The following is a 22706-nucleotide window of genomic DNA, read 5'->3' as shown; positions in this document are numbered from 1 at the left end:
GTTGTTCTGAGGGGATCAAAGGCAAAAGTATAGGTAAACTGTAAAGCATGACAGAAATGTAGGACAGTATGTAATTTTAAAGGAAATAGTTCCTAATGTAGTATGAATTTTAATGTTGTATGTCATTGAGAATTAAACATGAGGCTGTAATTCAGTAGTTGCCAGTGCTAAGACATTGGGTTTCCATATTTATTACAAAATCTGTCTTTTATCTCTTTAAAAGGCGTAAATAAATAAACATTGCCGTTGTGATTGAAGAGAATTTTTGGAGTAAAATGATATACTATCCTCCAATTATTACTGTGACTAGGTTTAATCTTAGATCTGATGAATAGGGGTAGAATATGTAAAAAGTTAAGATAAAGTATTCATGGTAAATTATCCTACCCATTGTTTCTTCCTTTACCACAGCATATTCTCCAGTTGTTAGTAATAGAAATCAAATAAGGACATCTATAAAATAAACTGTATGCAGTATATGCTTAAGGGATTTTTTTTTTTTTAAACAGGAAGCACAGTCCTATGCAGATGACAACAGCTTATTATTTATGGAGACATCAGCTAAGACGTCAATGAATGTAAATGAAATATTTATGGCAATAGGTAAGATTTACAATATTTAATGAAAAGCAAAATATACTGAATGTTTGTTCCTCACCCTTCTTAAACCTTTATTTATTTATTTATTTATTTATTTATTTATTTATTTATTTATTTATTTCTGATTATACTATCTTTCTAGATCCCTTTTCACTAAGCAATGTTTTCTTAGGAATACTGTAAAGGCTGATTGGGAAGCAGAATGTAGTGGCCAGCCTGAGCTAAAGACCCTTCCTCAAAACTGGGAAAGGTTTAAAAAAAAAAAAAAAAGTTGTTTGGAAGTTAGGAGGTCCCACCCTGATATGTTTTGTTTGGTTTTTTATTCTTCTTACTCCTGCTCCTCATCTTCTTTCTCCTTTCTCCTTCTATTCCTTTCTCTTTTTTTCTCCTCCTTTCTCCTCATTCCTTCTTCCTCTTTCCGTCTCCCTTCTTTCTTCCTCTTCCTCCTCCTCCTTTCTTTAACTTTTTTTCCCCTTCCAATAGTATGAATTAAACTCAGAGCCTCCTACTTTCTAAACAGTCTATACCTACCACTCAGGTAACCCCATTGCTATCCCCGTTGTCAATTTTATATTCATTCATGAATTCAGTGAATGTTGGGTTATATAGTAGAGGTGAATTAATAGTTGATCTTATAGATAAGAGGTAGATTTTCCAAAGGTAGATTTACTGAAAAGTAGTGCCTCTTATTTGTAAGGAATATATTCCAAGGCACTCTGTGGGTGCCTGAAACAGTGAATAGTGTTAAACCTTCTAATTTGATGCCTTTTCTGTCCAAGTATACATCATATGCACTCACCATAACTCACACAGAGATGGAAAAGCAAAACTAGCACAGATTTCCCTCCCCTTTCCTTTCCCTCAAAGATACTTTCCCATCTGGGAAAAGGATCAGAACCCTGACCTTAAAATGGTAGGCCATGTGTTGTACTGCTGAACTATATGTCTTCAGTGTTGAAGATTGTTTTCCTGAGGTTTTTGTTGAATCTGAGTTCAAGTTTGGACTTGGTAGGTATCAAAGGCCGGATTAGAACGTGGGATTATTTAGTTCTTGCTTTGAGAAAGAGTCTCTCATACCTGAGGAAAGTGTTATATTGGTGTTTGTCATAGAGTTTTACTGCTGTGAAGAGACCCCATGTCCAAGGCAACTCTTATAAGGACAACATTTAATTGGGGCTTACAGGTTCAGAGGTTCACTCTATTATCAAGGTGGGAACATGGCAGCATCCAGACAGGTCTGGTGCAGGAGGAGCTAAGAATTCTACATCTTCATCTGAAGGTTACTAGCCGAATACTGGCTTCCAAGCAGCTAGGATGAGAGTCTTAAAACCCATACCCACAGTGATACACCTACTCCAACAAGGCCACACCTCCAAATAGTGCCCCTCCCTGGGCAAAGCATATACAAACCATCACATTCCACTCCCTGGCCCCCATATGCTTGCCCAGACAATATCGGGGCCACACCTAAACATAGCATAATGCAAAATACATTTAGTCCAACATAGTCAATAGTAGTCTCAACATAGTCAAAAGTCCCCATAGTCAATAGTAGTCTCAACAATGTTAAAAGTGCAAAGTCTCTTCTGAGAATCAGCCAATCACTTAACTGATTTCAAGGCAGTCTTCAGATTTCCAACTCCTTTTTCATCTTTGTTGACTGTAACAAATGTCTTTCTCCTGGGCTGTTTTCACTTTGTTAGCAGCTTTCCTTAGTAGATAGCCCATGACTCTGGCATCTCAAACATCTTGGGGTCTCTAAGACAGCTTCAATGTTACAGCTTCTTGTTTCAATGTCTGGGACCCACACATGATCTTTTGGACTCCTTCAAAGGGCTAGTGTCACTTCTTCAGTTCTGCCCTCTTTAGTACTTTAAGCTCAGGATGATCCACTCCACCGCTGCTGCAAGTTTTGGTGCTCATCACATGGTACTTGCATCTCCAATTACATTGGGAACTTCTGCTGCTACTAGCCTTAACTAGTAGCCTCTCATAGGCTGTCTTTGTGCCAAGCCTCAACTCCTTGGCATGGCCCCCTCAGTTCTGGACCATCAACTGAAACTGAGGCTTCACCAATGGCCTTCTATGGCCTCTCACAGTGACAAACCTCAGCTGTTCTTCATGATTCCTTCATACCTTCAAAACCAGTATTACTCGGGTGATTCTTATACATTACCAAGTACTGCTTAAGCCCTGGTACACAGCTTCTTTGTGCTCTCAGAGAACACTTCCCAGAAGATTTCACCTCAGTGATGCCAGCCTCTTCTTAATCACCACTAATTTCTTATTTCCAGGTAACCAGCATCAATTGTCCCAGTAATGCATTCTATTCTGGACTCTGAAGCTGCCCAGTCCTGCTACTTCTTGTGGCTGGAACATGCCCCCCTTGTTCTATTACATTATTACCAGTTTTCTGTTTTCCAACTCCTGCACTGCCTAAGCTTGGCTGTCCTGGAACTTGCTCCATAGACTGACTTTGAACTCAGAGATCTGCATGCCTGTCTCCTAAGCACTGGGATTAAAGGTGTGGTCCACCAAGCCTGGATTTTAAGTTTTTCTTCACCTAGAATTTGCTCTCTTCTAGCCTGCCTTTGAACTCAGATCTGCTTGTCTTTGCCTCCTGGGATTAAAGGCTTGTACTACTATGCCTGGATCTATATTTAGTGGGATAGAATCTTCCCCACCCCCACCCCCAGGTCACTATTCCCTTAATTCAGTTTAATATCCTTGAGTAGAGGATTCAGCTCCATTTCACTTCCTGGTACCCCTTTAATACTTGAACCATATATTTTATATTTTTCCTTTCTAAGCTAATTCTATTCTTATTCAAAATGCTCTTCATGAAACTTAACCAGAGAACAAAGACTCTACTGGGCTTTTTGAGACTTTCTTTGGGTGTTTTTTGAGACAGGGTTTCTCTGTATAGCCCTGGCTGTCCTGGAACTCACTCTATAGACCAGGCTGGCCTTGAACTCAGAAATCCACCTGCCTCTGCCAGAGTGCTGGGATTATAGGGAGACTTTCTTTGTTAATGCAATTAATCTGAGTCTCTTCACCTTAGCCTCAAGCAGACTCTTCAGACAAGGGCAAAAAGTAGCCACATTCTTAACCAAAAGACCACAAAAACAGGCTCTAGGCCACATATTGAAATTCTTCACTGAAATCTCTTGGGCCAGGTCCTCACAATTCAGATCACTCTTAGTAACAAAGTCTTCCTTCCATATTCCTACTAGGATAGCCCATTAAGCCCTGTTTAAAGCATTCCACTGCTTTCCAAATCCAAATCCCAAAGTCCACATTCTTCCAAAAGCATAGTCAGGCCTATCACAATGCCCCACTCCTGGTACCAACTTCTGTCTTAGGGTTTTGCTGCTGTGACGAGACACCACAACCAAGGCAACCCTTATAAGGACAATTATTTGGCTTATAGGTTCAGAGGTTCAGTCCATTATCATCAAGGTGAGAGTATGATAGCATCCAGGCAGGCATGGTACAGGATGAGCTGAGAGTTCTCTATCTTCATCTGAAGGCTGCTAGCAGAATATTGGCTTTCAGGCAGCTAGGATGAGAGTCTTAAAAGCCCACTCCCACAGTGTACACCTACTCCAATAAATAGGACCAGATCTTCTAATAGTACCTCTCCTTGGCCAGAGCATCACAGTGCTTTAGGATCATTCTAAGTAAAATAAAGGTTACCTGAACATGAACACTGTGATAGCAAAGTAGTCTGATAGTTAAGCTGGCTGCTAGTAGGTAGCATATGTACTGTTGGTACATTAGACAGAGATGAGCCATGTGCCAGGCTGGAAGGTAGGAACAGTGTAGGATTTCAACCTGTGCTTTAGAAGAATCTATGCTTTTGTTTCATATATACAGGCATATAGGCGCTTGTTATGTGAATGTACATGGAAACCAGAGGTTGGCAATTAAATGTTTTCCATTATTTCTCCAGCTTTCATTTTTAAGCATTGTGGGGGGAGTGGGCGGGACATGCTCAACAGTGTGAAAGGCAGGACAGTTTTTGCTCTTCTCTCCTAAATCATAGAGGTTCCAGGAGTGGAACTGATGGCATGAAGCTTGGTGGCAAGCACCTTGACCTTCTGAGTCATCCTGTTACCGCATTTTTTTAAAGCTCAAACATTTCACTAAACTCTGAGCCTATTGAAAATCCCAAACTCTACTCTTCCATGATCTAGCTACCTCTAGTGCTGGAGTTACATGTTCATGTTTTTATGGGTTTGATAAAAACCCAAATTCAGAACTTAATGCTTAAACAACAAACACTTCACTAGCTGAACCTGTTTTGTTTTGTTTTGTTTTGTTTTTCAGACAGGGTCTCACATATAGCCAAGACTGGCCTGGAACTCCAGATCCTCCTGCCTCAGTCTCCCAATTACTGGAATTACAGGATGCAGCCACCATTCTAATCTGGGCTACACTTTAGACTTAAGTTTAAAACTTGTAGGCTGCAGAAGTAGCTCTGTGGTATAGTGTTTGTATTGTGTTCCTAAAACCTAGATTCTATTCTCAGCTTCTAGATTTCATTTCAAATTAAACTATTTCCTTTCTATAAAGAAATACCAAGCTAAGCTGTGGTTACACATACCTTTAATCCCAGCGCTTGACAGGCAAAGGCATGTGGATCTCCAAGTGAGGCCAGCCTGGTCTATAGATTGAATTCCAGGACAGCCAGGGTTACACACAGAAAAACAAACACATGTGTTTGGGATTGGGGTCTTTCTTTGATAAAGTTAGCTTATCAAATTATTAAATATTATTAAATATGGTACAGTCCAATTAACAAAAAGAGTCCTGACTGATGTTCGCTTCCTGCCACCTCATCTGAGTCAGATGTGATTATAGAAAGTCCATGGAGGAGTAGGCCGGAGGTATGCTCATTCTAAAACCCAACTTGGTAGTTATTATAATAGGTGTACAGTGCTACCTTAAGTGTCCTTAGTTGTGGGGTTGTGGGGTTGTGGGTCCTAAGTCTGACCCACCACGGGGCTCTGCAGCCTGGGGAAGTAGAATGCGGCAAGTTTGACTGCACTTTTCCCATGCCACACCAGGCTTGTATTGTAGGAAATCACCAGAACATCACTTGTGGTGGGAAAGAGCAGTCTGAGGCGCCAGACAGCCAGAGCTGGTTGGAGGTGAGGGGTGTCCCAGGTCCTTCAAAGAGGCAGGGGCTGTGGAGTTCCCAGGGAAGAGCTGAGAACAAAGTGGGGGCCCAGGAGCTGGTTTTAGTCCTGGGCCAGTAGAAAATGGGGAGTTCCAGCTGGCCCCATAGGGAGAGTCCTTGGCTTGACTGCAGGCTTGGGCTTTATGGTGGTCATGGCTGGGAGTGCAGAGAGGCCTTCTATGGGAGATGAGACAGCTGCTTTCTGGGCAAAGGCATTCTATGGCTCCCCACTGTGGATCCTGATGAAAAGAGACAGTCTGTAGTTGTGAATCATTTATTGCCATGGTGGAAAGTGGATGTGTAAAACCATACCCCTCTTCTCAGGGTGGGCCTGAGATTAAATACCTTTTACAGAGAGGAATGTCTGGGAAGGGAAGCTAATTGGCTGTGCCCTCCAGGCCTCTTTGTACATTAGCATGGAGATCTGCTTTGTACTTATGTGACTGTTGTCCCCAAATATGTGGGGGGCTACAGCTAGTGACTGGAGCAGGTAAAGCTCCTACTGTCCCTTCAAGATCCTTGGAGCTCAACCAAGGACCTAGCTACCTTTCACCATCTACTTCCCCACACCTAGTACCATTGTTAGTTCATTTACTGGGCATTACATGTAAATACATCTGACTGAACATTTAACATTATTGTACTTTATAGAACCTTCTCTAGAGTAATTTTAGGGTGGCTCCCATACATCAGTGTTCACTGTACCTGCTTCCCGAAGCTAAGACTCTAAAGATAATATTGATGGGAAAATAGGGAAAATAAAGGGCTAAAAAATGCAGGACAGAGATAGTTAACTTCTGTAATATGTATGTAAGCCCCAGGTTTCCTAGAAAACAAAACAAAACAAAATAGAACTAAGATCCAGAATTCAGGTGGGCATTGGACATAAAGCACTACTCTTAGTAGTATTGCTGCTTAGTCCTCAGGATTAAGCCATTTATCTAGCAGGTGAACTTTTAGTGGGAGCATATTCCACAGAATCAGTATTAGTAATACAGAATTCACAAAGCCATTCATGTATATTAAGTATTGGTATTTGTAGATCAAATCAGAGTTTGTCATAGATCAGTCATGTAATTGATGATTAGGTTACACAGTAAAGGACAAGTTTGGTTGGGTTGATGATTCTGTTAGTAGAATTTGTTTACATCTTGACTTGTTCTTAGAATTATTGGTGATAGCCCAGAGAATGTTATTATAATGTGAGCTGCTTTATAAATTTTAAAGCTAGCTGTGGTCTATTGACTTGGATTTTATGTGTGTCTTGCTTGGGTTGGTTTGTTTGTTTGTTTGTTTGTTTGTTTGTAAGATATATTTTATTATATGTAAGTACACTGTAACTATCTTCAAACACACCAGAAGAGGACATCAGATCTTATTATGGATGGTTGTGAGCCACCATGTGGTTACTGGGATTTGAACTCAGGACCTTCAGAAGAGCAGTCAGTGCTCTTAACTGCTGAGCCATCTCTCCAGCCCCGGGTTTGTTTTTCAAAATGGAGTCTTGATATGCTACTCAGGCTAGTCTTAACTTCCTGGGCTCAAATGATTGTTCTCATTCTCCATAGTGAATTCTGGTAATTACAGTCATGCCCCGCCATGTCCAATAGATTGTATAAGTGTAGCTAAATGGTAGTGGACTTGCCTAATGAGCACAGGACCCAATACAACATAAAGTACCAGTAATTAAGTGAGCTATGTGATTTCCAAGGGAATTGATACAAGAATTATATATAGTTCTAGTTAAGTTTAAATGGCATGTCTACAATTGGCCTCTTCCTATTACTTCGAACATACTAAGAGATTAAACTCCTTTAGTACAGCAACCAGTGGGGAGAGGGGTATTGTTTGTGGGGAAGTATTTTTGTGGGTTGTTTGGCACATTGTTTTGCTTTTTGGCATTTAATAAGTAATAAACATTTGAAAAGAGCAAACAATCAGTCACATAAAACTTTGGAAATAAACCAAGTGGGAGAGTACTATAAATAAGCAGTGATTTTACTATGGATAATACAGTTTTTGTTGTTTTGTTTTGTTTTTTTATTTCTAGCTAAAAAGCTGCCAAAGAATGAACCACAGAATCCAGGCGCAAACTCGGCCAGAGGACGAGGAGTAGACCTTACTGAGCCTGCACAGCCAGCCAGAAGCCAGTGTTGTAGTAACTGAGTTCCAGTATGAACTTCCTAAATGGCAAAAACCATGGAGTTGGGAGCATTTAGCCAGCCCAGTGTGACTTCCAAAAAGAGACTATGGTAGAATCAAGTTTCTAATACTGAATTATTTTGAGTGTTTTGAACTTAATTTTTAATAACATGCATGTGTTCCTCTGGCAGTAGAAAGGAAAATGAGAACTGTGTGTACACTTGTTCCATGGGAAAGTGCAGGGGAACAGTTCATCTCCAGTGGGTATAGACCCACTCTTAACCCACCCAGGCTCCAAACTGGGGTAATAGTCAGGTATGACATACTCAAAATTACTAATGTATGCTTTAGAAAAACATTTTTAGAAGACTAAAAATATTTATGCTTAGCAACAAAAGCCAAGCAAATGGTAATTTGATTGTCTTAAAAGTATACATTTCACATATTAATAAAGCAATCCCAAGAAAACAGCCCTACATCTGCAGAAAGAAGGAATATTGGTGACATCTTAATTTTATTCAGTCCTGTTACTTCTTAAAATTTGATTGAAAAAAGTCACATGTAACCCCATCCTATTTTAGGAATATAAAAACTGATAAGTGCATTTTAATGGATAGTGGTCCCTTCATACGAGCTTCTCTTTAAAAAGTGGAAACAAACCAGGTATCTGCTTTCTATTTAATCACTGTTGGCTATTACATAGAGGTCTGTCTGGAACAGGGAGGGGGCTCTGCTTCCCTTTGGACATAATTAGTCAGTGCACTAACAATTATGTACATTCAAACTTGATTATTTTAAATATGATCTTCAGCTGTACTGTAAATAGAGTACTGCATTGTAGTCTCCATATGTTTATTATTTCCTATAATATTTAAGAATTGCCTAAACATATACAAAATGTACAGTTACTAAAACAGCTAATTATTTCTTTCTCCCCTATGAAAGAAAGGGGCTTTGCTGTTCTTACATGGCTAGAACCATAATAAAAAATGTACTTGCAATTTGTAACATAAGTATTACAATGTTATTAGTAATAATCTTGAAGCCTTGTTTTTTGAAGTCCATTTTATTTTAATCAGTATATTGCACTAATTATTTTAGGTATTTTCATTATATGAAATCTACCATGTGTCAGATGATTTAATCTATTTAAGTGTTGATCTGCTAGCAGAACTTGTACATTTTACAGTAACTCAAAATTAGTAAGGAAAACAGTTCACCAGTGTTTAGTTTTATAATGAGGTGCTCAGGTTGGAATAAAGTGGTGTAAAAAGCAACGCTGAGTTTTCTGTCTTTGACATAAGGAATGCAAAACACCATAATACACAATATAAGCTGCAGCTTCTGTATTTCCTTCCTGTTCTGAGGAATGGTTTTCATGGGAGTCTTTGTAGTGCTATTTGCTGTTCTAGGTCATTGGAATGTTTTTATGTCAGCCTGTGATACTCACTTCCATTGAGAAACATTACCATAACAGTGATGCTGTCTCTGGAACCACCTTCTATTGCAGCACTTACAAGTTCACAGCCAATGTACTCAGCTGCATCTTTATAGAAATTCTTAATACATTGTTCTTTCTCGCTTTCCTGCTTACTGTCTGAACCGGGTAAGCTGTTATTTTCTTTTGTGTTGCAAGGGTCATAAGGGGTCACTTCTGTAGGAAATGTCTCTGCTGATACAGCTTGATAAGCGTCAGTATATATTGAGTCAGATAACCCTTTCGTTACATCTGTAGTTGACATAATGTCCTCATTTTCAGGCAGGTACTGGAACAGCACACGGATGTTACTGTCTGGTGAGGAAAGAAGGCCTTTAGATGGCCAGGGTTTGTTTTTAGGGCCAGGAACGTGTGTTTCTTTGTATGCATGAAACAAGGTGATTACTAGTGCAGTGACTTCCTTCTTGTCCAAAACTTGCCAAAGTCCATTAGTAGCTAAGATGAGAAACTGACATAAATCATCTATAGGGACAGAAATTGTTTGTGGTACTGGAATAATGGACTTTTTTAGTCTGAGGTTTCCGTGGAATCCAAGACCCCTGGTGGTTTTTATGTGCCCATCCAGGAGGCCATAGGGGTCATCTGAACTGATCACTGCTTCGCTGTAAAGGACTCTTCTTCTTTCTTTGGTGTTTCGTGTAGTGTGTTCCTTGGTCAGGCAAAACCCTTTTCCATTTCTGCATAAGACTGCTTGTACATTTCCTAAACAAGTATTTTGTTTTTTAAGAGAAAGAGATTGAAAAATATATCATCAGTTTGTATTAACATATGCAACTTACTAATTCGTTTTAATGCTAAACACAAAAGTATGACATGTAAATATTTCTAGACTACATAAGCTGAACACTGTACAAATATGATTTTGAACTGGGAAACCACCTAATTCAAATCTCAGTGATAACCAGTAGAATTTAAAACACTTAATAAAAACTACAGGTCACAAAAAATAATTTCTAAATTAATTTTTTATAAAACTCTTCCAAAAATCTTTTTTACTGTTTCTTAACATCTATTCAGCAGATTTTTAAAATATCCAAATAAGGGTTTAGCTTTTTTTAAGTTTAAATTAGTGTGCACATGAGGAGGGCAGGTGCCTATAGAGTCCAGAAGAGAGTATTGGATCCCCTAGAGCAGAATAGCGTTTGCCATGGGCCACCCAAATGGATGCTGGGAACTGAACTCTCTTTAGGGTAGCATCAGCAAGTATTCTTTCTTTCCAGCACCAAGTAATTAACAAACAAACAACAACAAAAACTTTGGTGGGGTTTAGAGAGGTGACTCAGCAATAAAGAGCACATACTCCTCGCAGAGGACCTGAATTCAGTTACTAGCATCCATGTAGCTTAGCACCACGATTGATTGCAATTTCAGTTCTAAGGAGACCTGATGCCCTTGGCCTCTGTACTTGTATGTGCAGGACCACATGCATACACATAAAAATAAGAAACTCTTAAAGGGCTAAAGCTCTTAAGGAATGGTAAAAAAAAATTAGGTAAAGACAGTTGCAACCAGGCCTGCTAATCTTAAATTCCATTCTTGGATCTCAAATGGTAAAAAGAACTGTCTCCTACAAGTTGTCCTCTGACCTTCATATACAGGTATGCGCGCGCACAAAAACCACACAAATAATAAATGGATGAATAAATGAACAAAGTGTGTGTGTGTGTGTGTGTGTATGTGATTGATGAAAGTTAAAACCAAAATGTATTTAGGATATGAATGATGAAATTCCACTGTTAAGTGTCCATCCTAGATTTCTGTAATGTGTAATTAAACCGTAAGTTCTATAAAATTTATATTGGGGAAATAGGCAACCACAGATGATGACTCAACATATGATGACTGAAATCTACAGTAAGAGATGGCAGTATGGTATGATCATAGTTGAGATAAGACTGTGATGTTTGCAACATTTGCTTCATTAATGTCTTGAAGTCTAAATGTGATCCGAACAGATTAAAAGATGCTGTTAGAAGTGGTTTGAATTTTTTGTTTTTCCCAAGATTTTAGAATCATTGTGTGTTTTAAGAACATGGAGTGGTTCTTGGTACAGTATTATTTGTGATTCACAACATATCTGAGGTGGCATTGGTATCTGAATACTCTGTCTGTGGAAATTAAAATTCCTACTTTAATATACCAATTCTAAGAAAATTTGATGGGACCAGTGAGATAGTTCAGTAGCAGAGACACTTGATGACCTGTTTGACCTAGAGCCCATATGGTAGGAGGAGAGAACTTGATCCCGGAAGCTGTCCTTGACCTCAACCTGCATGCTGTTGTGCCACCCATGTTAAAGTCTGAATATCCTCCCAGTTAATGATGGTATCCCAGCACTCAAGAAGCAGAGGCAGATAGATCTCTTGAGTTCCAGGACAGCCAGGCTACATACAGTGAAACCTTGTCTCCAATCAAAAAAAGTCTTAAACAGTGCTGTACTTGGAATCAGAATTTTGTTGCTAATGTGTTCAATCCTGTTTCTTCAATTTCTAACTTATTTTTGTTTTTCTTTTGATTAATTTTGAAATAAGAGTCTATAGAATCCCAGGCTGACCTGAACTTGAGATTGTCCTGTCTCTGCCTCATTGCTGAAAAACCTTTTAATTTGTTTATCAAATAAGAATCTAGGTTTAGCTGGGCGGTGGTGGCGCACACCTTTAGTCCCAGCACTTGGGAGGCAGAGGCAGGAGGATTTCTGAGTTCGAGGCCAGCCTGGTCTACAGAGTGAGGTCCAGGACAGCCGGAACTATACAGAGAAACCCTGTCTCGAAAAAAAAAAAAAAATCTAGGTTTAAGGCTGGAGAGATGGCTCAGGGGTTAAGAGCACTGACAGCTCTTCTGAAAGTCCTGAGTTCAAATCCCCGCAACCACATGGTGGCTCACAACCATTCCGTAATGAGATCTGATGCCCTCTTCTGCTGTGTCTGAAGACGGCTATTGTATAACAATAAATAAATCTTTAAAAAAAAAACAAACCGGAATCTAGGTTTAAAAAAGACTGAAGTCTGTCCATATTTGACAGAAAGCCTAACCTGATGTGAGATAAACAGTAGTTTTGCCTCATTAACATAATAGAATGAATGCTAGTTGAGCTCCTGGGTTGATTGTAAAATATGACCCTGCACTATGCAAATGATGCTCCTGCAGACTGCACAAATTTGTATTTTCATTATTCATTTATGCTGACTTGTGGATCTTTTACACTTTGATCTGTAGCAGATAAGTCAGTAATTATTGAGCGGGAATATTTTTTTGTTTTGGTTTTGAAACAAGCTTCATATTGCCTGAGCTGGCCTTGAACTGTGTAGCTTAGAGTGTCTTGAGATTCCCAGCCCTCCTGCTAGCATGCGCCATCATGCCCTGTTTGCATGGGTCTTATGCATGCAAACTGAGCAATTGTCACCAGCAAAGCCACATAGTGGCATTTAATGTGGCAACTAGATAAACTATTAGGATGTAGTTCAACGCCTTTCTTAAAATAGAGAAAATATATTTATATGTAAATACTGTAAATATATGTAAAAATAGGTGGGGAACATAGTTCAACCTTTTTTCCTTTGGATTTGGTTTGTTTTTTTTGTTTGTTTGTTTGTTTGTTTGTTTTTGTTTTTTCCGAGACAGGGTTTCTCTGTATAGCCCTGGCTGTCCTGGAACTCACTCTGTAGACCAGGCTGCCCTCGAACTCAGAAATCCGCTTGCCTCTGCCTCCCAGAGTGCTGGGATTACAAGCATGCGCCACCACCACCCAGCCAACTTTTATTTTTTAAGATTTATTTATTGTTATATGTAAGTACACTGTAGCTGTCTTCAGACACACCAGAAGAGGGCGTCAGATCTCATTACAGATGGTTGTGAGTCACCATGGGTTGCTGGGATTTGAACTCAGGACCTTCAGAAGAATAGTCAGTGCTCTTAACCCCTGAGCCATCTCTCCAGCCCAACTTTCTAATGTTCTGTGTGACAGCTTGAATTCACATACAGGCTTAAGAGGGAAGGTGGTAAGCAAGCACTTTGATTTATGTACTTCTGTAATATGGCAGATACATATCCAGCTTTTTAAAAGGAATAGTAACTTGGGAGTATAAAGCAGGTGGATTGCAAGAGTGAGGCCAGTCTGGGATATGCTCCAGCTCCAGGGGATCCAAGGCACTCTCTTCAGACTCCCCAGGTACCTGCACATATGTTACAGTCACAGAAGCACATAAGAATAAATTCTTTATAAGCTCTAGCCTCTTGTCTTTAGTGACTGACTAAATCTCAGAAAATGGAGGAGAAAACACAAAGTGAGAGAATGAGGGAAGAAAGGAAAGGTGAGGAGAAGGGAAGAAAAAGTCAGGAAATTTGACAGCAGTAATCTTAATGTAATCTCAGTGCTCAGAATGAGGCAGAAGGATTGCCACAAGATGGAGTACTACCTGGGTTAGAGCGAGAACCTGTCTCCAAAAGAGAAAGGATGGCTTGCCAGTATAAAGATAACTAACCGGGAAAGTTGTCTGGCCTCCACACATGCACCAAGATCCTTGTGAGCTCAGGGCCTCTGCAGTTAGAAAAATAGAAGAGTGAAACAAAGCATAGATTAGAGAAACAGTAGGCTGCTACTGGGTTCCGTGGGTTCCAACGGACTTAAATGATGAGTGAAATAGAGAGGAGCCTTAAAGAGAAACAAAAGATGCATCACAATCAAATGGCTTAAAACCAAGAAAGAGACTCTTCAGCCGCCACAAGGAGGAGCCACATTCTGAACAGAGGAGCCAGAGAGGCTGAGACAGGGATGCCAGCCAGGCCAAACAGGGAAGCAGATTCCAACAACTGAGAAAAATCTGCCAGTCTGGAATTCACACTAATTATTTCCTTCAAAAGCAAGAGGCAAATAATATCTTAAAATTTCATCACTAGCATTGTATGGGGTGGTGTATTCCTTTTTCCCTATCCCTTAGGTGACTGAAACAAGTGGATATCAGCTTGAAGCCAGCCTGGATTACATAGTTACAGGATAGTCAGGGATACATAATAGAGACCCTGTTTCAAAAAAAAACACACACACACCAGAAGATCCACATAGAAACCAAGGAATTTTCTAGGCAGGAAACAAATGAAATGAACAGGTCAGCACAAAAGAATTAAGAACAAAAGGAGTATGAGTTCCTAAAAGATACAACCCATTTTCTTACTGAAAAATATAAAAGACTTAAGAATTACAAAACTATGAATATAAAAATACATATATAGACACCATTTACATACAAACTGTAACCAAAATAATGATGGAGCCAGGTGTAGCCCTACACACCTGTAATCCCAGTACTCTAGAATGAGAACAATAAAAGCAGAGGAAGTGGGTGTGCCAGGCTAGTTATACTGGCTGGTTCTGATGTCAACTTGATGTTAGTAAGAGTCTTTAGAGAGGAAGGAGCATCCATGAGATCCAGCATTTTCTCAATTAGTGATCATTGTGAAAGGGTCCAGCCCATGGTGGATAGTGCCATCCCTGGGCTAGTGGTCCTGGGTTCTATAAGAAAGCAGGCTAAGCAAGCCAGTAAACAACCCCTCCATGCCTTCTGCATCAGTTCCTGCCTCTAGGTTCCAGCCTTGTTTGAGTTCATGTCCTGACTTCCAATCTCTATGATCTGGTAGTATAAGTCAAATCTTGAGTTTTGGTCATGGCATTTCTTGCAGTAATTAAAACCCTGACTAGGACACTAGAAAGACCATCTCAAACAAACAAACTTAAAAAAAAAAAAAAACTAGAGAGCTGAAGCGGGGGTTAAGAGCAAATATACCAAATGAGGTGACAATACTGAAGGAATGTAGAGAAACAGAACTTCTTAGCCATTGCTAAGTGGATAGTGTCCTGGAGTCGTCATTCTGGAAAGCTGTGGCAATTCTACCCCTACAGACATGACTCTAGGTATGTGTGTAAGTACTTTAAACCCATAAGGATTGAATGAAGTAAAGTATAAGATCAAGGAAAATTTTAAGATAGAATATAAATGAGAAATGATAAGGACAAGAACTCAGCCAAGGTTGATTGCTGACACCCCAGTTTTGAGAGGCAGCAGAATTACAAAGTCAAGACCATCTTTGTAACTTAGTGAAATTGTGTTAAAGTAAGAACGACAAAGTGGGCTGGAAATGTAGCCTTGTGATAAGAGTTTGCCCATCATGTTAATCAATTTACTCGGAAAACTCCATTCTTAGGAAGTTAATACAACATGATCACTGAGAATGGAAACAACAGTCTGTTACACATGCATTGGTGGTCTCCTTAGGAAAGTAACTCCAGTTAGTGTAGGGCACTTGGCAAGCATTCATTCTCTTCTAGCAGCCCCAAGTTTGTGGTACATGCCTGTAAATCCAACTCTCAAAAGAAAGGCAGGAGGATCAGTAGTTGAAGGAGATTCCCCTGGGCTATACAGTAAGTCTGAGGCAAGCCTGGGAAACAAAGAGTCCTGTCCCTAAAAGTAAACAAAGTTAGCAGTTATTAATCAACTTTTCAGTCTCAAAAGTGGGTTCCTTATGTCTGTTTTGTTTGGATCTAGGCATAGTTACTGTTTTTATATTACAGTTACTTGTAACCTGTATGACATCTGTTATATCATTTGGGATTTTTTTAACTTACTATTTACACACACACACACAGAGAGAGATGAAATATACTACAAAGAATGAGAGCGTATCTGCCTGAAAGACCAGAGTCACCTGGAAAGCATGCTCTCCAGCCTGTTGAGCGGCCTGCAGGATATGCATTGTGCTCCAGGTCCCCAGCCTTTGTGAGCAGTCACCCATGCTGGGGTGGGCTTTTGTGATACAGTGGCTGAGAGTTATTTCTGCTCCTGTAAGGAACCCCTCCTCCATAATCAGGTAATTAGCTTCATTTAAACTCATCTGTTCTGCACATTGGACTTTGATGGTATCCATACTTGGGTCTATCATGGGTTCCTTATCTGGTGTGCTTAGAAATATGTATTTTGTCTCCCCAAGAAAAGTTTCATTATACAACTCATACCAGTACACATAAAAATTGTTGCTTGGTTTTGTGTCTGCAATCTATATAAACTGGAATTTTTTGTTTCTTAATTGTTCAGTGCAATTTCTACACATACGCAAATTGCTAAATAACAGTGATTTTAGCAACATAAGTAGGCATTTACAAATATTTAGGTGTCATGGATGCAAGTGGATATACATACCAGCATTTGCAATGTGTAGTACTCCAGATATGATCTGTGGCGTCTTCTGGAAGGGAAAACTGTTAGAGCCCTGCAGATTGTTTTTTTCCCAGTCCTTATTAGTGCTTGGGTTCTTAATCCCACCCTCTAATATACAAGTGAGTGCGGAGCAGCCGCTCCACCGAACCCGGGAAACCTCATTTCTTCCAAGCCGTAGAAGCCTATCCATTCTCCAGTATGCCTTTGCAAAGGCTTTGTGTATATCCTCATACTCCCGTCTACTAGTTCTGAAGGTTTTGTACATGGAAGAGAAGGCCTCTTCTCTGGCTCTGTATTCTTCCCTGAACACAGTGTGAAAGGAATTGATGAGTTGCTGCTGCTCAGCTGTCATTTGATAGGAAGGATCCTGTATAGACAGTTGATGGAGAAGTAAAACCTGAAACTCCTTTGACGCCAGGTCTGCTGCTGCATAACCATGATGGCCATCAAATAAACCAAAAAAGCACACATTGGCTTTATCACCGAAATCGTTCACGAGCGTGCATTTACAGCTCGGCTCAGCTTTCCAGGTTGAATTACTGTTGCTACAGATGGCTATACCTTTAATCATCAGATGGTAGCTGTTGGGAGAATATGTAGAAGTCTGGCCAACCTTATCACAAAGTTTGAAGTATGATGGAACTTGTTTCTTCCAAAGAAGCTCAAATGCATAATTCATACTCTGAAGGACTTTTTCACTATATGTAGAAGATCTCAAAAGGTTAGAAATTATACATTCTCTATGAAAACTGATCACTGTGGGCTTTGGTTTCCTCCCTCCCATCCACTGGAAACCCAGCATACTCAGAGCATTGTGATGTTTCTTATGGAGAAAATTGCTAGCTTTGCTCAATTCTTGGTAGCAGACAGAGCAAGGGAATGTGACCATGTCACCAGAAAACAACTGCTCAGTAGAATCCTCCAGGTCGCTCGTGTGTCTGAGTCTAGGCCTTCTCCTTTTGCCAGTCTTTGTTTTGACATGCCTGAGATCCTCATCTGAAGTAAATGTTGAAGTTTTCTCATCCCACTTTTTTGATTTCCAAAACACTCTGGAAGAAAGATGAAATACGTTTACTGATCAGGAACTAGAGAGGAGGGTCAGTGCTTAAGAGTACCTGTTGTGGGGGCTGGAGAGATGGCTCAGTGGTTAAGAGCACTGACTGCTCTTCTGAAGGTCCTGAGTTCAAATTCCAGCAACCACATGGTGGCTCACAACCATCTGTAATGGGGATTTGATGCCCTCTCCTAGTGCATCTGAAGACAGCTACAGTGTACTTACATATAATAAATAAATCTTTTAAAAAGAGAGAGAGAGAGAGAGAGAGAGCTTCTTAAAAAAAAAAAAAGAATACCTGTTGTATATTTCAGGAGATCTGATGGCCTTTTCTGACCTCTACGTCTACCACTGCATGCACATACAGACAAAATACTTATACACATAAAATAAAATAAATTTTAAAGTATTTAAGATGTTTTCTGAAAGAAATGGTATACTCTCTTCACATAGTCTTACTCGTAATTTCAGAGAGACCTACAGTTGAGTTTTATACAGCCCCCCCCAAACAAGGTCCTTAATAAATCACTGATTGCTCCATGTTTGCCTAGGAGAATTAAGTGCCCAATCCCCAAATTCAGCTAGACATCTGAATACTCAGAGAAATAATATTTTACTCCAGCTATGAAGAAACATTTCATTAAAGAACTTTCGTCTAAGAAGATATAAAAAAGGCAAGAGAAAAAGGTGGTAGCATCTGGGGCTCTATCCCATCCACTAAATGTATGTGTGTATATGTTTGTTCATCCATACATATATGTGTAAGTAAATGTGTATGTTACTTGAACATTTGTGGAGTTGATAGGACAGGTGGTCAGGCCTTATGTGAAGAGAAAGGGAGAGGGGGGAGGGGGAAGAGAGAGAAAGAGAGGAGAGAGAGAGAGAGAGAGAGAGAGAGAGAGAGAGAGAGAGAGAGAATGTGTGTATAGATATAAGATTTTTTTTTCCTCTTTATTCCTGTTTCACAAAGTGTTAACAAGCTCCCTGCCTCTCACCTGGCCAGCAAGGGGCTCCTGGCTGACTTGCCAGAGAATGGAGCCCTACCAATAAATCCTTTATTTAATTCCCCAGTGTAAACAGCAGGTGTTAATCACAAGAGGCCAGCAGGTTTGGGTCTTAATAGCAAAGAGGTTAAGGAAAGAAAAAAAAAAAACAGTTATCAAAAGTAAGCTAATTTTGCCCTAGCAATCATAATTTTTGCCACTGCAATTACCAGAGTCCCTTTACTGCCTTCCCTAAGAAGCCCGGTGATGCAGGGAAGGTCCCCAGCACTTCTCTTCTGCAGACTCCCTGCAGGAGCCCCTCTTCCCACCGCACTTCCATTTCCTGGGGTTTGGTTTACTCAGTGCTCACCCAGGGTTCCTACCCTATTTGGATACACATTTTTTCCTAGCCCACCTTCATTTCTTTGTATCACACAACAACCCAATGAAACATTTCTGTACCAGGGACCCCATAGGTACCACACTTGCATGAGAGGGCAACAGCAGCCAAATAAAAGATCAACCACCCAACAAAGATGAGAAATACATACATACCAAAGAACACATCAAATGTGTAGTGACCCTGCAAATTCTACCAGGGAACTCCTATTGCTGAAAAACACCATTAGTGAAGTGGCTGGATACTAGATTGGCAAAAACAAAAACAAACAAACTCAATAACCCTCCTATAAAAATGACAAATGTACTGAAAAAAGAATCACAGTTGCCAAAAATAATATAAATAATATAAAATATCTTGGGGCCACTCTAATCAAGCAAGAGAAAGACTTGCATGACAAAAATTTGAAGTCTTTGAAGAAATTAACTGAGGAAGATATCAGAAGGAAAGATCTCCCACGCTCTTGGATCAGTAGGATTAGCAGAGTAAAAATGGTCATCCTACCAAAAGCAATCTACAGAGTCAATGCAATTCCAATCAAAATTCCAGCACAATTCTCTGCAGACTTTGAGAGGACAATGCTCAAGTTCATATGGAAAAACAAAACACCTAGGATATCTAAAACAATCCTGAACAAGAATAAAATTTCAGAGGGGCTGGAGACATGGTTCAGAGGTTAAGAGTCTGACCTTCCAGAGATCCTGAGTTCAATTCCCAGCAACCAGATGGTGGCATCTGTACTGAGATCTGGTGCCCTCTTCTGGGGTACAGGCATATATGCAGGCAGAATGCTATATACTTAATAAGTAAACCTTAAAAAAAAAAATAGAATTTCAGCTGGGCGGTGGTGGCGCACACCTGTAATCCCAGCACTCTGGGATGCAGAGGCAGGCGGATTTCTGAGTTCAAGGCCAGCCTGGTCTACAGAGTGAGTTTTAGGACAGAGAAACCCTGTCTCTAAAAAAAACAAATCCAAAAAACAAAAAAAAAAGAAAAGAAAAAGAAAAAAAAATAGAATTTCAGGATGTATCACCATTCCTGATTTCAAGGTTAGTACAGTTATAGTAACAAAAATAGCATGGTATTGGTATAAAAACATACACATTAGTCAATATAGTCAAATGGAAGACCTCGACAAATCCACACACCTATGGACACCTGATTTTTAATAAAGAAGCCAGAAATACAATGGGGTTGTGGGGGAAGCATCATCAATAAATGGGGTTAGTCTAACTGGATATCTGCATATAGAATAATGCAAATAGATCCATATTCACCACCCTGCACAAAGTAATATCAGCAACTAATAAACGGGGCCTCCTGAAACTGAAAGGCTACTGTAAGGTAGAGGAATCATCAATAGAGCAAGATGATGACCTACAGAATGGGAAATATTTGCACTAACTCCACATCTAATAGAGGAATAATATCCAAAAACAAAAAATCCAATTAAAAATGGGGTACAGATATAAATGGTCAACATTTTTAGCTATCAGGGAAATACAAATCAAACCTACTTTGAGATTAAGTAAATAATAATCATGCTACAATCACAGACTCAGAGTGGCTAAGTAACAAGGAGGGCTCTGGGGGAATGCATAGATCTCCCTGGAAAGGGGAAATTGATTTTAGATTTTAGAAGGATTCTGTGGGGATGGAACTAGGAGAGATCAGGTTGGGGGATGGAGGAGTGTATATGATGGGGGGATGCTGAAATTGGAGGCCTTTGGGGGATAATGTAGAAATACAGTGCTGTTCAAATTTCCTGGAATCTGTGAGTGACCCCAGCAAGGACTCTCAGTAATAGAAGATATAGAGCAAGGACCATCCATCCTCTGTAACCAGGCAAGGTAGCCATTAGTGAGACTGAGACATGAATCCAGCAATACAATCTTTGACCTACATTAACCCAGCCTGCCTGCAAGATGTGCTGAAGCAATGGTGGTGCAGAATTCATGGAAATGGCCAATCAATAATTGGTCTGATTTGAGGTCCAGGCCACAAGAAGGACCTCGCATGGCTTGTGTGGGTCACCTCCTCTTGGAGCTTGGGGAATCCTGCAGTAAAGAGGGAGGAGGAATTGAGGGAGCCAGAGATGTAGATACCTGGAGAGCACTGCCACAGGAATCAACTAAGCAGGGCTCATTGGGGGCTCACAGAGACTGAAGCTGCAGTTGTAGAGCCTGGATGAGACTGCACCGCGTCCTCCCATACATGTCATGGTTGATGGCTTGGTGTTTTGGTGGGGACTGCTGATACTGGGAGTGCAGGTGTCTCTGACTTTTAAAAATGCCTGTTCCTGGAACCCTCTTCCTCCTACTGGATTGCTTTACCCAGCCTTGATGTGAGGATTTGTGCCTGGTCTTCTTGTATCGTCTTGTGCCATGTTCAGTTAAAGTCCCTGGGAGGCCTGCTCTTTTCTGGAATGATATGAGGGCCTGGTGATTCTGAGGGAGAGGGGAGGTTTGGGGAGTGACTGGTAGTAGAGGGAGGGAAAGCTGTTGTTAGGATGTATTGTATGAGAGAAGAATAAATATTTTTAAAGCTATCTATCCTATCATCTATGTGGTGGTGGTTCAGGCCTTTAATCCCAGAACTTTTGAGGCAGAGGTAGGTATATTTCTGAGTTCAAGCCCAGCCTGGTCTAGAGATCAAGTTTCCAGGACAGCCAGTGCTACACAAAGAAACCCGGTCTCCAAAAAGTAAAACCAAAAGAAACCAAACCAATAACAACAGAAGTAGGTACGGTGGTTTGAATATGAGTGGCACTATTTGGAGGTTTGTCCTTGTTGGACTAGGTATGGCCTTGTTGGAGGAACTGTGTTGCTGTGGGAGTGGTCAGTGAGACCTTCCTCCTAACCATCTGGGAGCCAGTTTTTAGTGGCCTTCAGATGTAGAACTCTCAGTTCTCCTACACTGTGCCTGGACACTGCCATGCTCCCATCTTGATAGGACTGAACCTCTGAACCTGTAAGCCAGCCCCAATTAAATGTTATCCTTTAAGAGAGTTGCCTTGGTCATGATCTCTGTTCACAGCAGTAAAACTCAAACTTAGACAGTGGGGGATAACCCCCTTCACCCCCAACCTTACCCCCACTGCCGTGTCTTTGATTAGGTTTTCTTTTCTTTCTTTTATGCCTATTATCCTAGGTTTGGCCTTTTCACAGTGTTCCGGATTTGCTGGAATGTTTTTTTGTGTCTGTAAATTTTTGTATTTAACATTTGCTTTGAATTATTCATTTACTTTACCTTGCTTTCAAGGTCTGACCTTTTCCATCTCTTTTTTTTTTTTTTTTTTTTTTTTTTGGATTTTTGTTTGTTTGTTTTTTCGAGACAGGTTTTCTCTGTATAGCCCTGGCTGTCCTGGAACTCACTCTGTAGACCAGGCTGGCCTCGAACTCAGAAATCCGCCTGCCTCTGCCTCCCAAGTGCTGGGATTACAGGCGTGCACCACCACCGCCCGGCTCTCTTTTAATCTTTTTGTGAGGCTTTCCTCTGTTTTTGTTTTTGTTTTTCATTTCCAGGTTTAATTCCTTTGGGTTTTCTTTAATGATTATTTATTTCATACTTAAATTCTACTTACACATCCAGAAATATTTTTATTATTTCATTCAAGTGTTTGTATTCTTAGTCTTCATT

At 40.2% G+C, this 22706-nt stretch overlaps 2 protein-coding genes across 3 annotated transcripts in view; one reads left to right on the top strand and one right to left on the bottom strand.

Moving 5' to 3' along the window:
* Rab5a (RAB5A, member RAS oncogene family) overlaps window positions 1–9201 on the top strand; it is a 32754-nt gene extending 23553 nt beyond the window's left edge. For both annotated transcript variants that reach the window (XM_052192135.1, XM_052192136.1), the window contains 2 exons: window positions 510–603; window positions 7833–9201. In XM_052192135.1, the coding sequence (XP_052048095.1) occupies window positions 510–603; window positions 7833–7948 (210 nt within the window). In that variant the 3' untranslated portion in view covers window positions 7949–9201. The remainder of the gene's footprint in view (window positions 1–509; window positions 604–7832) is intronic.
* Window positions 9202–9351: 150 nt separating this feature from the next.
* Pp2d1 (protein phosphatase 2C like domain containing 1) overlaps window positions 9352–22706 on the bottom strand; it is a 68287-nt gene continuing 54932 nt past the window's right edge. Inside the window, exons 2-3 of the mRNA XM_052191848.1 lie at window positions 16613–17704; window positions 9352–10124 (exon numbers count right to left, since the gene is read on the bottom strand). Coding sequence (XP_052047808.1) covers window positions 9352–10124; window positions 16613–17704 — 1865 coding nt within the window. The remainder of the gene's footprint in view (window positions 10125–16612; window positions 17705–22706) is intronic.

This window comes from Apodemus sylvaticus, chromosome 9 (genome assembly GCF_947179515.1).
Source record: "Apodemus sylvaticus chromosome 9, mApoSyl1.1, whole genome shotgun sequence".
In the NCBI taxonomy this organism is placed as follows: Eukaryota; Metazoa; Chordata; class Mammalia; order Rodentia; family Muridae; genus Apodemus; species Apodemus sylvaticus.
The sequence above is the reverse complement of the archived record's forward strand: the minus strand, read 5'-3'. Positions and strand labels throughout refer to the sequence as shown.